This window comes from Pygocentrus nattereri, chromosome 3 (genome assembly GCF_015220715.1).
Source record: "Pygocentrus nattereri isolate fPygNat1 chromosome 3, fPygNat1.pri, whole genome shotgun sequence".
NCBI classification, from domain to species: Eukaryota; Metazoa; Chordata; class Actinopteri; order Characiformes; family Serrasalmidae; genus Pygocentrus; species Pygocentrus nattereri.
The window spans coordinates 41400074-41416151 of record NC_051213.1 but is presented as its reverse complement, the minus strand read 5'-3'; the positions used below and the strand labels follow the sequence as shown (position 1 = coordinate 41416151).

The window sequence follows — 16078 nt, the reverse complement described above, 5'->3', positions numbered from 1 at the left end:
AATCATCTACAAAGAACCACAAAACAGTCAATGCTTTCTGATTGCTGTGCATTTAATAATGTGTACATAGGTTCATTATGACTTCGGCCTACGCAACATCCTATCCGTTTTGAGGACCCTGGGAGCAGTGAAGCGATCCAACCCATCAGAGTCAGAGACGACTGTTGTCATGAGGGTGTTGCGTGACATGAACATCTCCAAATTGGTATCAAAATGAATAATCCCTGATTTAATTCATCCAAACTGAGCTTTGTAGCCTGCATTATCCATGTTTACATCTGCCTTCTCACCAACTGACCAGCAACATTTACAGTACAACAAAATTTAATAGGAACCCATTCATATTCTTCTTGTTTCTGTCCCCTTTATTTAGGTGGATGAAGATGAGCCTCTCTTCATGAGTCTGATTAATGATTTATTTCCGGGAATCAGCCTGGATAAGGCTGGTTACCCTGATTTGGAGGCTGCTATATGCAAACAGGCTGAGGAAGCAGGTCTCATCGCCCACCAGCCATGGGTACTCAAACTAGTGCAGCTCTATGAGACACAACGAGTGAGACATGGTGAGTCATGACTGCTACTGTGCTTATTTAGAGCCAACATGAATTGAATTCATGTTACTCATGAAAGCTGACAGCAATATATTAAGGCCATGTCCAAGTGATATAGGCTGTAGTTTTCCGATATGGCAGATTTTTTCACAAATGCAAGTTGAAGCTTCATTTTCATGGTATTAGATGACATTGTTTGAGCAAAGACTTGGATACTGGCATCAATTTTCAGTTGTCAAAAGCATCTGTATGCATATGCCACTTCCCGCTAACTTACTCTTCCCAATTTTGCATTAAAGCATATAATTATGTAATGACAAGTGATCACCCTGAATCCCTACACCTTACCTCTGCCCATCTTAGATCACTCTGCACCTTATAACGTGCTACACTTTGCAGTTAACTCACATCTTCAAGAAGTATTAGACTATATATGATGCTGACTACTATTAGGCCTGTATTAATATTTACTAAATATACCTATTGGCCACAGTTTCTCACTGCCTTGGGAGATCATAGCACACCACTGCTTTTAACTTCAGTTATTAATAACTGACTTTGTCACAGTATTAGAACCATGTAGTTAGAGACACTCCTAACTTTTAGTTATCTAAATGTATTCAGTGTCAGAAACGGGCAAAATCTAGAAAAATGTATACTATGTAAAAAAAAAAATGTATCTATATAAACACTCACCAAACACTTAATTAGGAACACCCCTCCATTTTATTAGCTCCATTTATCATATAGATGCACTTTATAGTTCTACAATTACAAACTGTAGTCCATCTGTTTCTCTGCATACTATGTTAGCCCCTTTCACCCTGTTCCTTAGTGGTGAGGACCCCCACAAGACCACCACAGTGCAAGTATTATTTGGGTGGAGGATCATTCTCAGCACTGTATTGACACTGACATGGTGGAGGCATGTTAGTGTGTGTTGCACTGGTACGAGTGAATCAGACACAGCAGTGCTACTGGAGCTCTTGGAGCTGATGAAATGGACAATAAGTGTAGATTGTGGAGGTTTTACTTATAAATTGCATAGGGAGTGTATTTATACTGACTGGCCACTTCATTAAGTACACCTCCTTGTATCTACACTCATTGTGAATTGTATCTGCTCCACCAAATAGGTGCACATTGTAGTTCTACAAATAGAAACTGTAGTCAAATCTGTTTCTCTGTTTGGTTTGTTGGCCCCCTTAATAGGTGGGAATCTGATTATTTGAGCACAACAATTTTTAAATACTGGCGATTGATGCTCTGATGTCTTTCTCACATGGGGCAATATTTGTTTTGTATGTATAGTGTGCGAACCACAAAAGAATCAGTATACCTATGCTCATGCTTCATCCCCCATAGTCTGATCATATGACACCATAGCCTGATCAGATGACTTTAAGCTAGTAAGCTAAGTCAGAGCATGACAGAATTATTGGCCAGAATTTATGGTAGAGCTATATTATATATATTTGGGGCAGTCGTGGGCTGGAGGTTAGGGATCTGGCCCTGTGACCGGAAGGTTGCCGGTTCAATCCCCAGCGCCGACAGTCCATGACTGAGGTGTCCTTGAGCAGGACACCTAACCCCCAATTGCTCCCCGGGCGCCGTGGATAGGGCTGCCCACCGCTCCGGGCAAGTGTGCTCACTGCCCCCTAGTGTGTGTGTGGTGTTTCACTTGCATGGATGGGTTAAATGCGGAGATGGAATTTCCCCAGTTGTGGGATCAAAACAGTATCACTTATTAGACTAAATTTCCCAAATCCCAGCATAATATGGCTGTATACTTTCAAAACTGCAACAAAATCACATTTTATATTGGTAAATCATGATTGACACCTATATATTAATCTATTTTGGTGCAATTATTCTTAAAAGGCCAGTCTGGAACCTCAAAAGTCAACAATACAACAGACTGTTCAATACTTTTTGGTAGGTATGATGACCCTTGGCCCCAGTGGAACAGGGAAGACGACCTGCATTCATACCCTCCTAAAGGCTATGACAGACTGTGGCACTCCTCACAAAGAAATGAGAATGAACCCCAAGGCTATCACAGCTTCCCAGATGTTTGGCACTCTGGATGTGACCACAAATGACTGGACAGATGGAGTGTTCTCTACACTGTGGAGAAAGACTCTAAAAGCAAAGAAGGTAGGACGATTATTTGTGCTTGGCACAGCTATTGATACTTCATTTCATTAAGCATGAGAATACTTACATTATTTTGACTGAGACTAACAAATATCTCTTCAGGGGGAATACATATGGATTGTTCTAGATGGACCAGTAGATGCTGTATGGATTGAAAACCTCAACTCAGTCTTAGATGACAATAAGACCCTAACACTGGCTAATGGAGACCGAATCCCAATGGCTCCTAACTGTAAAGTGGTGTTTGAGCCTCACAATATAGATAATGCATCTCCAGCCACTGTGTCGCGTAATGGCATGGTCTTCATGAGCTCCTCTGTGCTGAACTGGAAGCCCATTTTGGAGGCCTGGCTAAAGAAAATTCTAACATCACAGGCGGAAGTGCTTCTGAGCTGTTTTAACTCTGTCTATCAGGTGAGTGTTAATACTGACGTCTCTAAAAATGAGGGTGCATGAGCTCATTACCACATTTATTATCTAAAATTTTGGTCATCTGAATTACAAATATACAAAAATGGTTTGATCAAATAAGTTGTGAGATAGTGGCAAGCTAGCTTTGCAGTCTTCAGTCAGAGGGCCGCGCTCCAGGCTAGGAATGCAGAGCTAAAGGTTAACAGGGCTACAGCATTAAAACTTCTAGGAGAGAAGGCACACAAGAGTAACACAGCCACTGGGATGCAAGGCCAGGACAGCACACCTTATTAGTGGCAAAGTCAGTGTAAAACAGCTGCTAGAATTCAAGGCCAGGACAGGAAAGCTGGGAAGGGCTTGGTCTGGATCTGCAAGTGGTGAGGCCAGTGTTTCACAGCAGGTGGAGGGTCTGTAAAAGTAAAACTTTAAAAGCAAGTTGAAAACAAAGAAATGTAATAAGCCCAGGTTAGCCCAGCTATTCCAGGTTTGAATTCAGCATCAGAGGCTTCTGGCGATTCATCAGTGGTGGAGGTTGTTGAGACTGAATCTCTGGCAAAGGCAACTACTGTAACCACTGGTGCCTACTGTAACCACTCGTGCTGGAATTTACGAATGAGAGCTGAATTATTGGCAAGGAGTTCTATTTGTGTTTTGTCTAACCCAAATACTTTGTTCTAAGACAGTTCTAATTTGTCAGAATGCTTCTGTGCAGATTTTAGATGTGCATGTCTGTGCTTCTTTTTAGGCAGATGGGTTTTACGTAGGGCGTAAGAACAGTGGTGATTGCACTGTAGTTCTTTGCATATTGTTCACTTTGTAACTGTTCAAGCTGCTTTCAGGCTGTGCTGCAAGTTTTTTTAATGACTCCTGGCTTCTTTATTACCGTTTTTTATTATTAGTCTGATGCAAATCTTATATGGAAACAATTATCTAACCAATTGTATGGACAGGTGTGTTTACGGTCTTTGCTATGGCTCTGTAGCTTTTTCCATGTGACCACAGGTGATGCAGATATCTGGGTTTGTAGAAAATAGAACCCATCTCTCACTTTTGCCAAATACAGCAAGTGTTGTTCTGCTGATTACTTATTTGTATGTTTCAACAGGACCTGATGAATTTTGTTTTCACTGCAGTTTCCCCCAAAATGCAGCTTCTAGAGTGCATGTATATCAAACAGACTATTGATCTTTTACAGGCAAGTCTGACACCACATTTGATCTTCTGTTCTAACTAATACAGTGATATGGTAAAGGATATGATAAAGGAATGAACTCATGCTCAGAGACTAGATGCCATAGTATTTTGCCATGGTGGTGATAGGAACCAGGGTGTGCCATGTCTACAGTGCAAATATATCTAAAACCATTAGTGAAGCTACATGTGTCTCTTTGAGTTTTTATATGTAATGTTGATGATGTAAAATAGTGGTAAATCTGGAAAAAAAAATATTTGGGACTATTTTGTCTTATAACACCCTGTATTTAAAAAATGTTTTAGGCCAAAATCTTACCTCAAACGTTTTGAAAACATATCTCAGGTGTAAGGCAGCATACTCTAAACATATCATAGAATAACTTTCTGTTCTGTGAGGGAGCTTTTAGAACATCATCTTCATTTATCTAGTTCCTGTCACCATCATTGTGAACCATTCTCAGTAAGTTTCTTACATGTTGCACTTACAAATAATTGCCAAATCAAATTAAGATATAGCTGTGGCCCTACAACAAAGCCTTGGGGTACGCCATACTGTTGTGTTCAGGGAGTACATTGACTGGATGTATAGACTGATCACTCAGGTGTGATGTAAACCAACAGATCGAGAATTGTTTGTGAGTTAAACATTTAGGCAATAGAAAAATGCATTCAGCTAATTTTGCATGGCTAGAAGGATTTTACATTAAGTATCTCAATAAATGTTACATGTTAGTGTTACCATAAATTGTCATACTACTATACAGTGCATCATATATTCTTAGTAAGGTGCTGAGCCACCACAAGCAGTTCTGACATAGGATATTCCAAGATCTGAAGAAGATCTGATTTTATTACTGACTAATATTTTTATTTTGGAATTTGTTTTTTTACAGGGCCTGTTGTCTGCAGGAGAGGAAAAACAATTGACAGCAGCTTATATTGGTCGTCTGTTTGTGTTTGCTGTGATGTGGTCTGTGGGCGCAGTGCTGGAACTAGAGGATCGATCTAAAATGGAGATGTTCCTCAGAAATCACCCAGCTGTGCTTGACCTGCCCAACACACAAGAAGATCAGACCATTTTTGAATTTGTGGTCAGTGAGACTGGCGAATGGAACCCATGGTCAATGAAGGTCATTTTTTTTAACACTTACTTACATGGAATAAATGTGGTATTCAGAATTGTTAGTTTAAAAGTTAAAGTTGTGATGTTTTGTATAGCTAAATAAACTATACAAACTAAGACAGCCAATTAAAATACAGCAAGATCAGCCATCATATCAGCCACTGTATAGCTGCACTAAATAATGCCAGCTTGCTGCGCTAGTCTTTCACTTAGTAAGGTAAGCCTAAAATCCTCTTTCCTGATGAGTATTGCTGTGTAATTCATTGATTTAACTTTTTCCAACTTTTTTTACACTAAACTTTGAATTGATGTTTTTTTTAGGTGCCAGATTATCACTATCCTAAAGACTCTGTCCCTGAATATGCTTCTATTCTTGTGCCAAATGTGGATAACACACGGACAGACTTTCTTCTGCAAACCATCATGAAACAAGGCAAAGCAGTGCTGCTGATTGGAGAACAGGGGACTGGCAAGACTGTCATGATCAAGGTACCTTCGCCTTGCTGTTTTTATAGTCTCAGCCTGCGACAAAATTAGTGAAACTGTAATGAAAACCTTCTCATAATTTTGAGAAACTAGGTCATAATTATTGGATGTTAAGTCATTAAGTTCCCCAAATGTCCCAGTCAGGTTTTTCCATACCAAACTCTGCAAACCATTTGTGGACTTCAGTTTGTGCACACTTGCAGTGTCATGCTGAAAGAGGAAGGGGCCTAATCCAAGAACAACAGCCCCCAGATCATTATTTCTCTTCTACCAAAGCTTATGCCTTCAGGCAGGCAGTGTTCCCCCCCGGTATCTGCCAAACCCAGATTTACCATTCAGACTGTCACATGCTGAGGCATGATTCATCACACCTGCAAACATGTTTTCACTGCCCTGAGTCTAAAGGTGGTGTGCTTTACATCGCTCCCATTGATGCTCGGCATTGTGTGTGGTGATCTTAGGCTTGTGTCTGGTTGCTTGAACATGAAAACCCAATTTGGGTGGTGGATCATTCTCAGCACTGCAGTGCACTGATGTATTGGTGGTGTTTTAGTGTCTGTTGCGCTAGTACGAGTGGATCAGACACAGTAGTGCTGCTGGAGATTAGCATGTTATTGTGTGCGTGTGTGTGTGTGTGTATATATATATATATATATATATATATATATACATATATATATATTTTTTTTTAATTCTTTTTATTTCTGTATTTAAGTCTTGGCCCTGCCTCAGCCTTAGTGTGGCCAGGTTTCTGTCTTGATTTGATATGTTGTAAGGCAGGGGGCTTAGTGGGTGTGGTATTCTGCCCCAGATCTTAGTTAATTATGTGCAAGCATGTTGACATATTGAAGTGTCACTGAGAACCTTGACAGCTGCCATTATTTGTCTGTGCAAATAACATTTTAAATCACAAATGACTGAGGCATGTATGCCTGTGCTGGAAACATAATTACCTGGTTCAGAAAACAGCGGCAGTGTCAGGCAGGAGATGTGAAAATAAGGTCACTGCTTCATTTACGTCAGACCCAGTCTTGGTGCGCAGAACCACTTTATATTGTAGCGTTGTGCCTCATCAAACACATTTGACCCGATGTAATTGTCAGCAAAGAGGGAAGTGCTAGTCTTTGACAGCCCTGCACTAGTTCATTAACGTAAGTGCTTGAGGTGAGATGAAAAATGTTGTCGTCATTTTTGGTCAGGAATAAACTGTGCTTCCCTTTCTGCAGGGCTATACCAGCAAGTATGACCCTGAGACACACCTGAGCAAAAGCCTGAACTTTTCCTCAGCCACCCTTCCAAGCATGTTTCAGCAAACCATTGAGAGCTACATAGACAAGCGCATGGGCACAACATATGGACCACCTGCAGGAAAAAAGATGACTGTTTTTATTGATGATATCAACATGCCAGTAATCAACGAGTGGGGAGACCAGGTAAGCTAGTCAGAAGTGAAACTGCATTTACTGGAAATAAAGAGTGAAGGTGCTGCCTCCACATTAAGGCTTCAACTCATGCAGTACACTGTAGTTACACACCCTCTCTGTAACATGCCAGTGTTTCACTTGATGACAGTATGTTCTTAAGGAGCCACGTGTAGCTTTAAGAGGGAGCCGATCTTTCCATACTATAGTACTAGCACACTTGAAATATGTGTTTTTTGGAGGACAAGGCTTGAATCTTTTCTCAAGCAGTTGTAATGTGAACACATTTGCTCTAACGCTACATTTTCAAGGGAAAAATCGAAATGATTTAATGAAATGAAAAATAAACAAAAAAATGTTTATATCTGCAGATGAACATTTTCACAAGATGTTTGACCAGCGAGCAAATGTTTGTATTTTTCACTTACTGTACTTCCAGGTTTAAATACTACTTTAACTACTGGGCAAAAGAATACATTATAAATGATGACTACAGGGTCAGTAAGGTTCTTCATTAATACTGTAAATGAAAGAGTAAATGAATGATGTCATGAATCAAATGAATATATTATATACATTTGTATGACCAAATTCTTGTAAACACATCTGTATTTGGGTCATTAAAGGTTTTAAGCATTAATAAAAAGTGACTTGAATTCCTATATTTAACAGAATGTCTTTCTAAATATAGGGCTGTACACAGATCTTTGCAGAAACGCACAAGCTCAGAATCCACAGAAATTTTCATGATATGCATTGAGTTCTTGGGTTTGTCTTGAACCTTCCTCAGATCACTAATGAAATAGTTCGTCAACTGATGGAGCAGGGAGGCTTTTACAGTTTGGAGCGTCCTGGCGAGTTCATCAGCATAGTGGACCTGCAGCTGGTAGCAGCTATGATCCACCCTGGAGGGGGCCGCAATGACATCCCACAGCGCCTCAAACGGCAGTTCTGTGTATTTAACTGCACTCTGCCTTCTAACTCATCTATAGATAAGATCTTCCAGACACTGGCATCTGGATATTTTTGTCCAGAAAGGGGCTTCACAGATGGTGTGTGCTCCTTGGCTAAAGCCCTTGTTCCCACCATCAGAAGAGTGTGGCAAACTGTTAAAACCAAGGTAATGCTTAAGTCATACAGACAATATTGTATCAATTGTGCAGACTTCTCATTATGTTTAGTTGGTGTGCCCAAGTGCATATTTTCTGAAATGGAAAATGGAAAAATGTATAAGTTACATGTTAGAAACTACCACTTATTACCGCAGTAATATATTCAACCATTCAGAGGATTTTTATTTGTTATCAATGCATTTAAAAAGTATAAGAGTTGAACATGTTATTAACATGTTATGAAATGTGTCTTCCTAGATGTTGCCCTCACCTGCAAAGTTCCACTATATATTTAACTTACGGGATTTGAGCAGGATATGGCAGGGGATTCTCACCGTAGGAGCGGAGGTGTGCACAGGGCAAGACCTGCTAACTTCTCTCTTCCGCCATGAATGTACGCGAGTCGTTGCAGACCGCTTCATTGATCAGAGTGACAGGGAGGTCTTTGATGGCATCTTGGAAAGGGTGGGTATACCAAATTAGTTAAACCCAATACTTGTAGGATCCTGACCTTTTCTCATTGAACTGATGACAAATAGCTCTTTGAGGTCTCCTTCAGTGGTATGGTATTGGTTTTCAATGGTATGTACACCAATCAGGCATATCATTATGACCACCTTCTTGTTTTTATGCTCATTGTCCATTTTATCAGCTCCACTTACTCTATAGTTCTGCACTTACAGACTGTAGTCCATCTGTTTCTCTGATACTTTGTTAGCCCTGTTCTTCAGTGCTCAGGACCCCAGTGGACCCTCACAGAGCAGGTACTATTTGGGTGGTGGATCATTCTCAGCGCTGCAGTAACACTGACGTGGTGATAGTGTGTTAGTGTGTGCTGTGCTGGTATGAGTGGACCAGACACAGCAGTGTTGCTGGAGTTTTTAAACACCTCAGTGTCACTGCTGGACTGAAAATAGTCCACCAACCAAAAATATCCAGCCAATGGCATCATGTGGGCAGCGTCCTTTGAGCACTGATGAAGGACTAGAGGACGACCAACACAAACAGTGCAGCAGCAGATGAGCTATCGTCTCTGACTTTACATCTACAAGGTGGACTGACAAGTTTGGAGTGTCTAATAGAGTGGACAGTGAGTGGACACAGTGTTTAAAAACTCCAGGAGCACTGCTGTGTCTGATCCACTTGTACCAGCGCAGCACACACTAACGCACCACCACCACATTAGTGTTACTGCAGTGCTGAGAATGATCCACCACCCAAATAGTACCTGCTCTGTGAGGGTCCATGGGAGTTCTGACCACTGAAGAACATGATAAAAGGGGGCTAACAAAGTCTGTACAGTCTGTAACTGTAGAACTACAAAGTGCGCCTATATGGTAAGTGGAGCTGATAAAACGGACAATGAGCATAGAAACAAGGAGGTGGTCATAATGTTATGCCTGATTGGTGTACGTCATGAATTGATCCTGAACTCTTTTTTCTTGAATGTTCTTTACTCTTCAGGTCACCGTAGAAGACCATGGGTCTGATCTAGTGAAGACTGCTACATGGGAGGAGTATTTTGTGGATTTCCTTAGAGATGCTCCTGAGATGACAGGAGATGAACCTGAAGACACTGAGGTTTTGGTTCCAAAGGTCTATGAGCCCATTCCCTCGTTTCCAGCCCTGTCAGAGCGCCTTGCTCTGTTTCTGCAACAGTATAATGAGTCAGTGAGGGGCACTGCCATGGATCTGGTCTTCTTTAAGGTCAGTTAGAACAAGAGGTTCTTCTGTTGAATGCGAGGCTTTTTTTCTCATTTTATCTGATCACTTCTGTTTGTTGTTCTGTAAGAGGCAACATTCACATTTGTAATTACTCTTTCTGTCTGAACAGGATGCAATGATTCACCTAGTGAAGATTTCACGCATAATCTGCACACCCCAAGGCAATGCTCTCTTAGTTGGAGTGGGAGGATCTGGGAAGCAGAGTCTCACACGATTGGCCTCGTTCATCGCTGGGTACCAGAGCTTCCAGATTGTTCTCACACGGTAAGAACTCGCAAGTGGGACTTTAACATTTTAAACCGTTGTCTTTTTTTGCTCAGTGTAATGCATTTTAGACTTTGTCAGACGCTTGTAGAATAGAAGTGTTAAGCTCAGAATGGAAGATAAATGCACTATTTTTTGATGTATTTACATTTAAATGAAACTCTTTTTTATAGTTTTCATATTGCTTATGCAACAAACATGCAAAATGATACTCACCCATCATTCGTTAAAGAACCTACAATGCCAGTAATCTCATGGAAGACCTGAAGACCCTTTACCGAATAGCAGGACTGCAGGGCAAGGGTGTCACCTTCATCTTTACTGACAATGACATTAAAGACGAGTCCTTTCTGGAGTACATGACCAACGTAGTGGCATCTGGTGAGGTCTCCAACCTGTTCACCCGAGATGAGGTAGCTGAAATCACCCAGGATCTGATCCCCGCCATGAAGCGTCAATATCCTCGCGTCCCTCCAACCATTGACAACTTGTACAACTACTTCTTATCTAGAGTGCGCAGTAACCTCCATGTGGTGCTCTGTTTCTCACCAGTGGGAGAGAAACTTCGTTCACGTGCTGTAAAGTTCCCAGGCCTAATCTCTGGCTGCACAATTGACTGGTTCCAGCGATGGCCCAAAGATGCTCTGGTGGCTGTGGCTCAGCACTTTCTGGCCAGCTATTCCTTCCAGTGCTCTGAGGAAGTGAAGCAAAGTGTGATTGGGACAATGGGGACGTTTCAGGATCTGGTGGCACAGATATGCACTGAGTACTTCCAGCGCTTTAGGCGACAGACGTATGTGACACCAAAATCATACTTATCTTTTATTAAAGGATACCAGACCATTTACTCTGAAAAGATCGCAAATGTGTGGATGCTGGCAGAACGTATGAACACAGGTATGATTCAGCCTAGTACTATGTTTGTGTTTATATGCATTAAATATTGAAATATGATGAAAAATGCTGGTATGTGCACAAATATATATTTATTTATATTTAGCATTATTATGAACACCTGTCGAGTATTTCATAGTTACAGCTTTTTATATGTGCGTAAATGCCTTCTACAGGACTTGACAGGCTAAAGGAAGCAGAGCAGGCTGTGAATGAACTCTCAAAGGCCTTGGCAGTGAAAGAGCAGGAGCTTGAGGTGGCTTCTCATAAAGCAGATGCAGTCCTTCAAGAGGTCACCATCAAAGCCCAGGCAGCTGAGAAGGTCAAGGCACAGGTCCAGAAAGTAAAGGACAAGGCCCAGGCCATTGTGGATGAAATAGAAGGGGATAAGAAGGCTGCAGAGTCCAAACTGGAAGCAGCAAAACCTGCGATGGAAGCTGCGGAGGCTGCATTGCAGGTGATTTTGCAGAATTCCCTTTTGATGCTGATTAGAAACCAGCCTTGGGTTTTCCCTGTAATACATTATTATGATTTTGGTCGGCATGTTAAAACGACTGTTGGCTGCGAACAAATTATGACCTACTAAACACATCAGTACATTATTAAATACTCCTGTCTACTTTTATCAGACAATAAAGCCAGCTGACATTGCCACAGTACGCAAGTTGGGAAAGCCTCCACATCTGATCATGCGCATCATGGACTGCGTGCTGCTGCTGTTCCAGCGCCGAATTGATACCGTCAGCATTGATCCTGAGAGGCCCTGCTTGAGACCCTCATGGAATGAAGCCCTTAAACTCATGAACAACTCAGGCTTTCTCAGCATGCTGCTCAACTTCAATAAGGTTAATCTGCTCAAGAAAATCTTTTCTATGCTGCTTATCCTTCTGGGTCAAGGGGGGAGCTGGGGAACACTCTGGACAGGTTGCCAGTCCATCACAGGGCAGAATTGTGTACAATTATTCCATATAAAATTAGTGCATAAGATGATAAATGATTACAACTGTCTTTTGAAGTTTTTTTTTTTTTGTGACAGTTTCTTATCCCTTCACAGGCCAGACCATTTCTACCTTATCTTAAGTCTCTCTTTGCCTCAACTTAATTTCCCACAATGTGAAAAACATTTTTGCTACATATACTTGATATCGTAATAATTTGTGTTCCACAAGCACATGTGCTTTTGTTTTGTCCTCCCACAATATTTGTGTCTATTGTTAGTTAATATTGTCATTTTACCATTGAACCTTCCATCCTTCTGTAGTCTGTTAAATAAAAGGTGGGCAATATGTTATCAAACAACAGAACATCCTCATTGTGCCGCTGGGCAGCTTATAAGAATGAAGCTGAATATCTTATTGCAGTCCTATAATGTTGCTTACAGTCTTTACATCATTGCATTGGATACCATGAAGTACTCAAGCACCTTGTTAGATGGGGAGTACCACAAGCTAAAAAGTCCAATTCAAGCTAGACACCTTCCTTCAGTTTAGCTTCTCCCGTTCCAGTGCCTCTATATATCACATGGTAGTGACATCTGCTGGTCAAATGCCTGAAAATGCATTGTGAAAGCCCATACTTGCATAAATTTCCATTTAAGAGTCTATAATGTCCTGAAATAAATACAATTGACATACAAATGCATTTGTCTCAAAACCATGGTCAAAGCAGTATTATATAACAAAGCCTTGTTTGCTGAATTCATGTGACTTGGCAACTTTGAGATCTTTGTTATGACACAGCAAAATCACGCTTTTGGATTATGTACATCACTACTGGTGGCACTGGTAAATAAGCATGCATTTTGCACTTGGTACAGGAGCCAAGTTATTGTCATCCATGTTGAAATACAGAGAATCCTAAGGTTGCTTTGTTCTCTCATATGAATATTCTCACTAAATGTTTTCAGGTGATAATCCAATAAATACCGTATCTGCTTCTTTCACTAAAAGGACACCATCACTGAGGAAGTAGTTGAGCTCCTTGTGCCTTATCTGAGCATGGATGATTATAATTTGGAAGCGGCCAAGCGGATTTGTGGCAATGTGGCTGGACTCTGCTCCTGGACTGAGGCTATGGTGGACTTCTTTGGCATCAATAAAGAAGTCTTGCCACTTAAGGTCCCAGTCTTTTATTGCCTTCATTTTGAAGCACTATTTCTGCAATTGCTTTTAGCTTTAAAATAAGTTTTAATAGCAGTAGGGATTTGAGTTTAGCCTGTTAAGCCTTCTTCATTTCTCTTGAACTGCGTATCTCAGGCTAACTTAAAGCTGCAGGAGGCCCGACTAGCTGTGGCTCAGGATGAACTGGCAAGAGCTCAAGAACAGCTGGATGCCAAACAGAAAGAGCTGGATGAGGTTCAGGTTCGTTAGACAGATTTGTTTTTTTATTTATAACAAAGTGATGTGTCTCTGACTAATTGTTCAAATATAGCAACGCTAAATGTTAGCCCTTTGAATTATTTGCGTTGAATTCTTGAATTTTTGCATAATTGTGGCCTAAAATGTGATCAACCATAAAAAGAGAACCCAATGCAGCAAATAACAGACAAAATAATATTTATTTATTTATTTATTTATTGAACGGGATGACTGAACATTACTTATCTTTTATAATATAAATAGAATTATAATGAATTCGCTGGAAAAATATGCAAACCTATGATTTCAGTAACTAGTATAATGTCCTTTAGGAGGAATTTTGTCCCTTTCTGCCAACTCTTTCAACTCAGTGTTGTTGATGGACTTTTCTTGCATAAAGTCTTCACTTCAGATCCACATTCATTTCATTCTTTTTATTAAAGGCTAAACGTTGATTCGGCTGTTCAGAAAGTGAAATTTAGTAGGATTCTTTTCTTGGTAAGGCCAGAACTCATAGTCTCAAAGATGGCAAGCTGTCCTGGTCCTATGGCAGTAAAATGCCCAGAAACTGTGATGCTTCCACCTCCATGTTTCACAGTTAGGATGAGATGATTATGCTGAAATGTAGTATTTGGTTTGCAACAAACATAACATTTCTCTTTTAAGCCATGTTTTGGCTAATATGTCAATAGAAGGTGATTGCCGTTATCGTCCAGGTACTCTTTAACAAACTTCAAAAGAGGTTGTTCTTTGAGTAGTGGTGAACTGGCTGACACAGCTGATATTAATCAGTGCAAAAAAGGCCTGGAGAACTTTAGACATTACCATCGGGTTCTTTGTGATGTCCTGTAGTACTCTACAACATGTTATTAGAGAGATTTTTGATGGACGACCTTGAAAATTGAAGGTATGTTAGGGTAACAGTGGCATTGAGTTTTCTTCACTGGTGCTATGTCTATCTAACATTGGATTGCTGAACCTCAAAGTCTTTGGAAATTGTTTTGTAAGCCTCACGAACAGTGACGCAACTCTGAGCCCTTAGATATTTCTCTTGAGTGAGACATTGCAGGTGCTCCCAAATCTGTGCACAAATACTTTGAACTTGGAGCAAGGCCACCAAAGAACATTGCAAATTTTGCTTTAATAATGTGTAAGACTGATTTTCTGTGCAATACAGGCACTTTATGATGGTGCAGTGAGTGAGAAGCAGTCACTGTTGGAAGATGCAGAAGGATGCCGCAAGAAAATGTCCAATGCTATGGCCCTCATTGATGGACTTGGTGGAGAAAAGGTTAGCCTGGCCATATCCAGTTTACAGCAGGGAGTAGTGGATGTGGAGGACAAATTGCTTTGAATAGTTCCAAATTTAATGCCTGCAACACATTCCAAAAAATGGGACAAGGGCTGTACAAACCTGATAAGTTTGGGGAATGATCAAAATACCATTCAAGAAAGGCTTAGTCACAACTTTGCAAAAACTGTAACCAAATAGTCCTACAGGTCAAGAACAGTGTTTCTCAATGCATGAAATTGCATGGAATTTAAGGATTTCACCATCTACAGTCAGTAACATCATTAAAAATTCAAATATTTCAGAGAAAGCTCTGTGTTTAAAGGATAAGTCCAATAACCAATACTGAATGCCAATGTTATTCAACCCCTCAGACATGACTGTATTAAAAACCAACATGCTTCTGCTCTGAATATAACCACATGGGCTCAGAGATACTTTGGAACCCTTGTTAGTAAAGACAGTTCATCACTGCATCTACAAATTCAAGTTAAGACAAAGTAGAAGCCATATATCAACAACATCCATATCAACAACATCCATAAAGACCACCAACTTCTCTGGGCTAAAGATGAGACAGACTAATACAAAGTGGAAACAAGTCCACCTTTCTAGTTGTTTTTGTAAATAATGAACATCATGTTCTCTGGCCCAAAGAAGAAAATGACCATTCTGATTCTTACCAATGCAAAGATCAAATGCCAGTGTCTTTCAAGGTGTGGGCATGTGTTAGTGCCAATGAAGTGGGTAACTTGGGTAATGCTAAGGGGTTTGTATGCACTTTAGAGTAACAAAAGCTGCCATCTAAGGTCATCCCTGCTTGTTTAAGCAAGATAATGCCTACTACATTTGGACATCACAACGGTGTGGCTTCATAGTAAGAGTCTGCTGTCCAGATGTGTCTCTCATGGAAAACATGTGGTGCATCCTAAGCTCAGTGTATGATAATAGAGACCTCTGACTACTGAGCAGCTGAAGTGTTAAACCAAGCAAAATGGGAAAGAACTACAACAATTACTGAGCCAAGTGATTAATGAACATTGTTATAAGAAAAGGTGATGTAACGAAGCAGAAAATATGAATCAGTCCCAG

The 16078-nt window shown here is 40.6% G+C and overlaps 1 protein-coding gene across 3 annotated transcripts in view; it reads left to right on the top strand.

The window, feature by feature from the left end:
- The window catches only part of dnah5l (dynein, axonemal, heavy chain 5 like), a 99386-nt gene that overhangs the window by 59701 nt on the left and 23607 nt on the right, over window positions 1–16078 (top strand). For all 3 annotated transcript variants that reach the window (XM_037537169.1, XM_037537170.1, XM_037537171.1), the window contains exons 45-62: window positions 71–205; window positions 374–563; window positions 2491–2708; window positions 2811–3122; window positions 4225–4314; window positions 5207–5443; window positions 5758–5925; window positions 7149–7355; window positions 8134–8463; window positions 8714–8920; window positions 9920–10162; window positions 10290–10444; window positions 10677–11341; window positions 11515–11795; window positions 11968–12183; window positions 13288–13455; window positions 13594–13698; window positions 14873–14986. In XM_037537169.1, coding sequence (XP_037393066.1) covers window positions 71–205; window positions 374–563; window positions 2491–2708; window positions 2811–3122; window positions 4225–4314; window positions 5207–5443; window positions 5758–5925; window positions 7149–7355; window positions 8134–8463; window positions 8714–8920; window positions 9920–10162; window positions 10290–10444; window positions 10677–11341; window positions 11515–11795; window positions 11968–12183; window positions 13288–13455; window positions 13594–13698; window positions 14873–14986 — 4041 coding nt within the window. The remainder of the gene's footprint in view (window positions 1–70; window positions 206–373; window positions 564–2490; window positions 2709–2810; window positions 3123–4224; window positions 4315–5206; window positions 5444–5757; window positions 5926–7148; window positions 7356–8133; window positions 8464–8713; window positions 8921–9919; window positions 10163–10289; window positions 10445–10676; window positions 11342–11514; window positions 11796–11967; window positions 12184–13287; window positions 13456–13593; window positions 13699–14872; window positions 14987–16078) is intronic.